The sequence below is a fragment of the Ammodytes marinus genome (genome assembly GCF_949987685.1).
Source record: "Ammodytes marinus genome assembly, chromosome: 9".
Classification (NCBI taxonomy): domain Eukaryota; kingdom Metazoa; phylum Chordata; class Actinopteri; order Uranoscopiformes; family Ammodytidae; genus Ammodytes; species Ammodytes marinus.
The window spans coordinates 18,595,195-18,604,198 of record NC_137213.1 but is presented as its reverse complement, the minus strand read 5'-3'; the positions used below and the strand labels follow the sequence as shown (position 1 = coordinate 18,604,198).

Sequence of the window (9,004 nt, the reverse complement as noted above, 5' to 3'; positions counted from 1 at the left end):
TAATTATTGTAAACGTTTGTACGGTACTGTGCTGTATAAATAAGCTGCACAGTAAACTACTGGCAGCTACATTTATTGTATTTAAAAGTACAGGTGATTATGATTGTTCCACTACAACAGTTTTACCACAAGGTCTGTTGAGTAAGTCAAATGCTATGTTCTATGTTGCAGGTAACAAGTGCTCTCATCGTGGTTTTAATCACCTACTGGTCACAGACAGTCAGGATTTGACTTCCACCCTGAGGAGAGAGAGGTCAGCTCAGGGCACACACACTCATCTGATAAACTGTTTCAGAGGTTGAACCCGGAATAGTTGTCAGTGCTGGGAGGATCAGTACAGGTGAAGCCCATTAAGAGCCCGACAAGGAAGCAGGGTGTGGTGCAGTGAGAAATCAAAGCTGACACCTCCAAGCTCCTGAAGTTTGCTTCCAGGTTACATGATTAAGGTGTTCTTCAAGATAGCCTACAGGAGACCTGCCACATGTTTAGTTTGACTGTTTGGGTTTAGGCCTAAAGGTGGTTTCTAGAGAAAGTCTCTCTGTCCAGACAGGTTTGGTTGGATTGGTAAAACGTACATGTTTTAAGTTGAATTAAGAGTTAGAAATCCTATTCATTTTTAATAGATGGAATAAACATATTTTAAAGACAAATCTAGATAGTTTTACCCAGAAAACCACAATGAACATGGAACTCCTTTGAAATGTTTTCTCTTAACTCTCAAATTGAGCTGAGAATTTTTTTTGATGAAATTTAAATTTTTTCACCACTAATGGCAAGCAAATGGGGAAATTGTTTAATTTTTCCATTTCAGGCTAATAACCTTGGATTTCATATGAAGAATCTGTAATTCGTATAAAAAAAGCTGCGAGACCCTATCTACATAACTGTAGTTCATTGGCCATTCACAATATGATATTATCATATTATTGAATTTTTTTTTATGAAATATTTGTGTTGTAGCTCCGTTTTCAGTTGAATGTTTGGTGCTAGGAAACGACCTTTAGTTGAATTTGTTGCAACTTCTAAGTGTCACATAATACACAGACAAAAGGCAGTATTAGTTTAAATCAATTTTATTGGCTCATTGTGGCCAAATGGTTATTTTCTCTTAAAAAACAATTTTACATGTGGTAACCACAACAAAGACAATATAAATTACAAACAAGCAGCACCAGAAAAAAAATATATCTATATATTGATTCTTTACAGCATTTAAATAAGAAAGGGAACATCTACAATCACAAACTCTCAAGTCACGGAAACCGATAGTGTCACAACAAAGACAGTAACAATTATATTTCTGAAAAGACAGACGTCATTCCTTCAAACACTATGTACAATAAACTCACATCTTAAAAGAAAGTCAATGTGACTTATCATATAAATCTCCACAAAAAAGTGTCAGCGAAGAATATGCTTTGTGTGATTCACAAATATACTGCAAAAGGCTGAAATGGTTTTCAGTGCCCCACGGACTGTTCTCTAATATCAGTCTTAACAGAGTATTTGTATCGTAATCCTAGTTTACAGTGATTTATAACTTTACATAATGCTTTTGAACACTAATCTCCTCTTCTTCATGTGGAAAAATGACTTTGTTTTAATGAAGTCACCATTTGGTCCGCACCATTGGATCTAAAAGGCTTGCTTAAATCGGCCCACATTTCCCTCCTACATGCATCCTTTACAAGCAGCTCTTAGGCTGTCTTTAGAGCAGACAGTGCTGTTTACCTGCTACAAACAGCAACCACCCACACAGACATGGCAGGAGATGAGTGTAGACTTGTTGAAAAACCTTTGTGAGCAAAACGCACAGGCCGGGACTCGCGCTATAACGTTCTCCTGACTAGGGGCCCCTGCTCCTTGCCAACATATGGAATCAACTGCAACGGTTCAACAGAATATTTTCCACTGCAACCGTTTCAGTTTTGTCTCTTTAACCATCTGTGGCTCTATGTGCAGGGGGAGGAATCTGCTCGTCTCTCAGAGGAACAGAGCAGTGGAAACCTGGAACTCATTTAATGTGAATTCCTTTTCGCTTCTATTTGGAAGGCCTGGTCTCTGGTATGAGTTTCTCCTTACAGGGAGACAACCAGGGAAAATGGAAACCTCTACCTCTTCAACTAAGCACCAACAAAAGAAAGAAGTGTCCAAAATCTTTTGTATACATTTTTTTTGTTGTCTCTGTCAATACTTTATGACTTGTTTTGGATGGCAGCGGGAGCGATCATCATGGTGCTGTACTTGAGAGGGTAGTAGCGGCCCCTCCAGGTCTTCCAGAAGATGCCCTGCTTCCTCTGGTGCCGCTGTTTTGGGGGCGGGCTCTGGAAGTATTTACCGTTGAGGTTGGAGTGACCGCAGTTGCTGAACCACCAGCCGCCTAAGAAGATGACAAAGGACAGTTTCAGGTTAGGTGCTGCCTTCAAGGTGTGTCCCAAATTGGAAAACTGGGAAATATACAAATGGAGGCATTTATCGATATAATTGTCATTTACAACTCACCAGAGAGATGCTTGGCGCAGTTGGTGTCGTTTTTCTGGTCGTTGTCTTGGTCGCTGGTGGAAAACGGCAGGCCGGAAGTGGCGTCGGTCCCCAGGGAACTCTCCAAGGTGCTGAGAGCGCTGGTGTTCTCAATTTGGAGCGTGTATTTGGTTTGGTGTCCGCCCAGACGGAAGGGGAGACGAACCGTTGCTAGGTCATCACTCCAGTCAGAGAGCTTGATGTCCATGATGTAGCCACCGTCCTTAGCAATGGCGTGGATGTTTTCCAGACCCAACCAGAACTCTCCTAAAAAAGAAGACAAGGAACGCAGAAAAACTGTGAGAAAACCGCCCAGAGCTGTTTTTGCCTTTGAGTTATCTCAAGCGTGAAGGTGACAAAATGATTTTGGGAGGCCAGCTCCCGCTCTCTAATGCAGTGGTAGTAAAAAGACAGTAACGGTATGTGAACTTATTTGACCCTGGACAAGCCAGCTATAGCACCTGTCAAGTCGGCGCGGTCAGTGAGAGTGAGTTCAAAGTCAAAAGAGCATTTACCATTCAGGCTGCCAAAGCCCTTCTCGTAGGCCTGCCATTGTTGGTCAAAGTCCACTGAGCCATCTTGGCGCCTTTGGATCACCGTCCATCCGCCATCTGGATGGAAAGACAGAAAAAGCTTGATCAGAAAAAGTGTAGCATGATTTTGAATTTCTTAATATTTCTGACAGATTGCAGACAATTGCTAACTTCTGATAATTGTTTGCCAGATGTGAACTGAGTAGGAAACAAATGGCAACATATGCTTCACCTACCAGTTGTCATCTCGCAGAAGACTTTAAAGGGCTCTGCATTGATGGGCTGGATAGTGTAGACCCCGCTGGTGGTCTGTCCTCTCAGGAACAGCTCATGGCAGTCTGATGCAATCTCTAGAAGAATCACAAAGAAAAACAGGGATGTTAGGACTCACAACTCTGTAGGGCATCATTAAATGATCCACTTCACTGTTGGCTATGCTATTTATACATGACACATTTTATCTGAATATGAACCCCTGAAGTTGGCACTGTTACTGTAATGGACAAGCAGATCATTTAGTTTTAGTTTGCTTGGTCACATACAGTAGAGCCATAGAAATATCACCTTTCTTGTACATGATTCCTGTTCTGACGCTTTTTTAGATTATTATTAGAGTATTCTTGCATGTGTGTTATTTGAAGGAGTGTTTTCTTGAATCTGAACTTGTTTACACCACCCGGCATTCGTAAATATAGCTCCTCCAACGTTTATCTGGTTTCACTGCGCTGCAAGAGCCGACTATATCCGAGTGAGCTTATCAGCAATTCTGGAGATACAAATGTACACCTGATAGAGCCTTTGACCTCTCCCTAACAAGAGAGAGAGAGAGAGAGAGAGAGAGAGAGAGAGAGAGAGAGAGAGAGAGAGAGAGAGAGAGAGAGAGAGAGAGAGAGAGAGATTTTCGATCATAAATATGACCTTTCTCTCAGTTCCCAAGCACAGGTCCCTCTTCACGGCTGCTTTTCCTTCCAGGCTATTGACTTAAACACTACAGCCTTTACATTCCTCAACAGTCTTCCCCCACACACCCTGTCTCTGAACCCCCTCCTCTCTGGCTTGTCACAGCTCCCTCACATGCACAGCAGCCAGCTGGTGACGTAGGAGTGCATGGCCACTGCATGCACAGGGAGTGATCAGAGCATGGCGGTGGGATAAAGTGACATAAAGGCAGGGACCCCCGTAGCCAATGGGAGCCTAATAAGGCACAAGACTAATAGCAGCCCTCCAGTAATCCTTATATATCACAGAAGACATAGTCATGTGATGCTATTTTAATGTCTTTACATCCCCAGAAATTATATATGTATTTTTTTATAAATGTATTTGATTTTTTTAGCTGGATCTTCGTCTGCATATTGTTTCAATGGGAGCACACCAGCTGACCACAAAAGCTAATTTGTCCGTAACAAGTCTACGCAGGGCCAGCTCGAGGCTGAGGTTTGCCTGAAGGGTCAGGGGTTGTCCTGAACTTTGGCACACTTCTCATTCATTACAATGGGAGAGAAGGGGGACGTGGAGGTGTATGGGGGTTTGTTTGTTGGGATGGGGGAGGAGAGGAGAGGGGAGCTGAAGAGGAGAAGTAGGAGGAGGAGGAGGGATGTCTGACTCCCTGACAGATCTAGGGGAAAGGTTGCTCATTCTTGAGGGATGTACACTTTTTTTTGTTTTACACAAAAAAGGTGGGATGTCCTAAAAAGGAAGGAGGGGTGTCTTCCTAATTCCTAACATCGGAGGATGTCTGTACAAAGTTCACAGATAATTATAGACCACCTTTTTTCCTCATTTCCCCCTCATTTTCCCTCAGCCTTTTTTATTATTATTTTTTCTTGGCTAGTACAGTAATCCGAGGAACATTGCATGCTGGATTTGTACAAAGCCTTGCCTTCTCCAGGTTCCCCTAGTCTACCCCCCACCCCCCTGCCAAATGATCATCATTGAGTAATCCCGTTGAGCTGGTGTGACCCTGACTGAATGCTCTCAGAGACCGGTGAACTCTCCCCCAGTTGAAACCTTGCCAGAGGAGTGAAACAAGTTTCTTTCTTTCCTCATTCCTTTAATCTTGCTGATGTCAGAGCACTGAGGTGTTATTGTGTTTTAGTCTGATCCCAACTGTTGCCTCAGCCATGTTCTCCTCTCCACTAGTTCTCATCCTGCCCTTGTGAAAAACAGAGAATTGACCCTGAATTTAGTTTTCAATTTATCTCATTATTATGAATCTAATTTATTATGCAAATTCACTATTTCAGTAATTTCATTCAGATTTCAGACCAAACACATCCTCAGTAAAGATGTTTGTCTTACTTGACAAAGTTTGTCTCAACAGTTCCTTTAATATGCATCCAGTCCAGTACAGTGCGGATGAAAGCATCCATTATGTCTGCTGGTCCAGTCACAGTGCAGCTCAGATGGGAGCAGCAGCTGCTTGGCGTGGCTGCACGCTGGAGCCATCATTTACTCCTTGATTTTAATTGCTAGTGATGTAAGCTTCTTTATAACCTCTTCTTACACAGATGGCCGGCCACATTGGGTGTCAGATCGTGTCCAGTCGACTTATGTTAAGACAGTTCAAGGAGGGGATTTTGGACGTGTTCTGGCTTTACTTACCCACTGGGGAGTCTTGTTGCTCTGCTGCGCTACTTTGCAAGGAATCGTCCATGTTGGTGCTCCGCGGTGACGTTTTCTGTCGGGTCTGTTGCACCTGGAAAAAGTTATAAATCAATGATGAGATTGAAAAAAATATATAAGATATAGGCTTAGTATGATCTGAGTGCAGAAACTTTTGTTTGCGAGCCGATGAATGTAACGCTTCCTCACCTGGCTTTGCAGCGTCCTGATGCGCACATTTTGCTTGTCAAGCTTCTCCTGTTGGAGTCTGATCCGCTCAATCAGATCGTCAATGCGTTTGTTCTGACCCTCCAGCATCAGCTAATAGAAAAATGACACAAAGGTACCACATTTAAAGCATTGTATCACATTTATTATTACTCACTGTCTGTGCGTAAAATGCGTCCATGGTGCATCACCAAAGAAACATAAGAAATTATTAACACACCAAACACATTTCCACCCCTCCATGTAAGCATTTTTTTCCCTCTTACACTAAACTGTGCTGTGCTTATGTAGGCCTAACTCCCTCATCGCGCGGGATTTTCCGTCCCACTATAGAGCATCATATGAGGTTCACATTATTACTTTGGAACCGGAGCCCTAAAGAAAGAACAACTCCCATAATCCCCTTCAGTGATATGTGTCATAAGCTCATATGCCAAAATGCTCTCCAAGTTATGAAATGCTACAGCTGGGAAAATGATTCACACATTATTGAAGCTGATGTGCTGCTCCCTTTGTCTGGAAGACTTTTGAGCGTTTCCATGCACGTACTGCACGTTCTTCCTCCATGCAGTGCAGACCAACACTATATTACACTCCACTCAACTATACCCACCCAACCGCCACCCACACTGCTTGTCCTCTGTGTATTTCGATTTAGTGCCTTTTAGCGCATGAGGAAAAAAGCGCCCCACCATAAAAGCCAACTGTCCGTGCACACTGTACATCCACTTAAGTTAAACCATCTGCTGCACTAGTCTGTAACACCATGGTGTACTTTGTGGTTGTGAATGGTAATGTCTCAAAGTAACAAGTACATTTACATACAATGAAAAGCCTCCTCCCAACTATGACTATCCTTATCTTAGCATGCTTCTGTCCCAAACAAATGGTCATCACCCCAAAAACACGCACCAAAGACAGAAACTCTATAGCATTCTCACCTGGATGCTGCGAGCATCACTGCTGTTCTTGGCACCGGCGGCGTTCTCGTCTCCCTGCAGCATGCTGTCCACCCTCTCCTCCAGCCTGCTCATCCTCTCGCTCATCGCTCTCCTCTCGTGCTGCGTCTCCTCCGCCTTGTCCCGGAGTTCGGCCGTGACGTTCAGCAGGTGTCCCTCTCGGTCCTCCAGCCCCTGGGCGCGTGCCTTCAGGGCCTCGCCCTCGGCGCGCAGCTTTTGACCCTCCTTACCCAGCTCGCTCACCGTGCGGTTGAAGACCTTGAGCTTGCCGGCGATGTCCCTCATCTGCATTTTGGTTTTGTCCACGTGCTCCTTCAGCCCCTGTCCCAGCTGCAGCAGGCCGTGGGCGAGGACATTGACATCGTCCCACCCCGCGTACTGTACACGCTTCTCCCTGGCAGCGCTGCCCGAGGGCGAGCCCCCTTTCCTGTCGAAAGGGAAGCCCGTTGCCATGAGCGCCACCATGCACAGAGTCAGAGTTGCCAGTGTTGTCTTCATTGCTGCAGATGTCCTTTAACTTGGAAGCTGCTGCTGTCGATGGTGTGTTTTCTTGTTGTATAGAAGTGTACAGTGCCCTGCCCTGTCTTCTTGAGTTAAATTTCAGAGCTAGGCTCCTGGCGGATTATCCACAGCAAGCATTTTATATAGTTGCACAGCCCTCAAGTCTCAGCTGTAAACGGGCTGTCATTGGCCAGCCTAGGGGAGGGAGGGGTGCAGTTAACTCTCAGGTTTCTGTCAGTCCCTCCTCCTCCACCTATCGTGTCGGACTGAGGCAAGAGTACCTATTCGACTGAGGCGTATAGTAGAGCAGGGACATGATACAACAAAAAGATTATCTTTCATCTCTGCTCAGTGGAGACAGGGACTATTATCTGCTGGGGAAAACCGAACAGTTGGAATCTCAATTCTCATAACTACTCCACTATAAATGCTCTATTGTGCAGTAGTTTTCCTGAACTATAGCGAGCTAATCCACTAATCAGCACAGGCACAGGGACATCTTTATTTAACCTCCCATTTTTAAATATCAGGCAAACCTATTCCATTATTTTGACACCATTTCCCGTAAACTGGCCTCCATTTGAACTTAAATGTAAAAATACATTCACCAAGATGAATTATGTAAGTGAAAGTATCATGAGATGTGCTATGTATACTTTACATAAGTGATTTTGAGGAATGACAAGATGGGGAAGTATCTTTTTGTATTTATGTAGCCTATTACTATTAGGGTACAGCAAAAAACATATATAGCATATAGCTACAACCTTATGATGACAAGAAAAAACAAAAACAAGAAGCAATGCATTCTTACTACGAATACATAAATTATCCCTTGGGTAATTCATAAAACAAAAATAATACTTTGATAGTGCCACACATGGAGAAGTATTATGAAAAGTAGCCTAGTACTTGGCAAATAATTTATTATAGCCAAATCCATATCTGTATTATCAAGGAAGCAGCACATTACATCTCCATTTCTTAGTATAAATGCCATTAGCTCCAAATAACAAATGATAATATCCTGTTATTTTCTTGATATGGATGAGATCATAATTAAACAATTCCAAAAGCTATTGTTGAAACAATACGCTATATCAGGATTTCTTCACAATCTTCCTGGGGATAATCCGGGAATGAATGAAGTCAGTGACACCGTCATCACGTCAGGAAGGGAGCGTTCGTACAGTATGATTGAACCTGATGTAAGGTCTGCTGCTGGGAGGACTGTGTGAATTGGGGGAAAGTTCACAGCTCAGAGGCTGCCCACACTGCCAGTCGTTAGGGGTTTCTAGAGCAAACTCAGGCCATACGTGATCCGGGGCAGATCACAAAAGAAAAAGGAGACGATTTAACCCTCTCCTGTCTGCAGCCCAGACTAAGTAGGTGAAAGGTAACTGGGAGACTGCTGACGGTGCTGAGAGGGGAAACTGAGTGCAAGGGGGAATACAGGGCCCTTGCTTGTGCTTTGGAATGTAACGAAAAAATGCATTATTCGCCTCAAATCCTTGGCAGAGAGAGGTTTTCCACGTCCAAGGATATCTGTGCTCCATTTAAAAATAAATCTCATTAATCTTCCCATTTCTTTGTTCAAACTGAAACGCTTGTGTATATATCTCAAAGATGATTAATATCCTATCAGTTAGGCCTGCAGCA

At 43.6% G+C, this 9,004-nt stretch overlaps 1 protein-coding gene across 1 annotated transcript; it reads right to left on the bottom strand.

Moving 5' to 3' along the window:
* Positions 1-1,063: 1,063 nt before the first annotated feature.
* Positions 1,064-7,446, bottom strand: angptl4 (angiopoietin-like 4). Its single transcript, XM_080033494.1, has 7 exons — positions 6,827-7,446; positions 5,868-5,978; positions 5,658-5,751; positions 3,290-3,403; positions 3,036-3,131; positions 2,503-2,787; positions 1,064-2,380 (listed from the first exon to the last, which is right to left on the bottom strand). The coding sequence occupies exons 1-7, from the start codon at positions 7,340-7,342 to the stop codon at positions 2,196-2,198; spliced, it is 1,401 nt and encodes a 466-aa protein (XP_079889620.1). The 5' UTR covers positions 7,343-7,446; the 3' UTR covers positions 1,064-2,195.
* Positions 7,447-9,004: the final 1,558 nt, after the last annotated feature.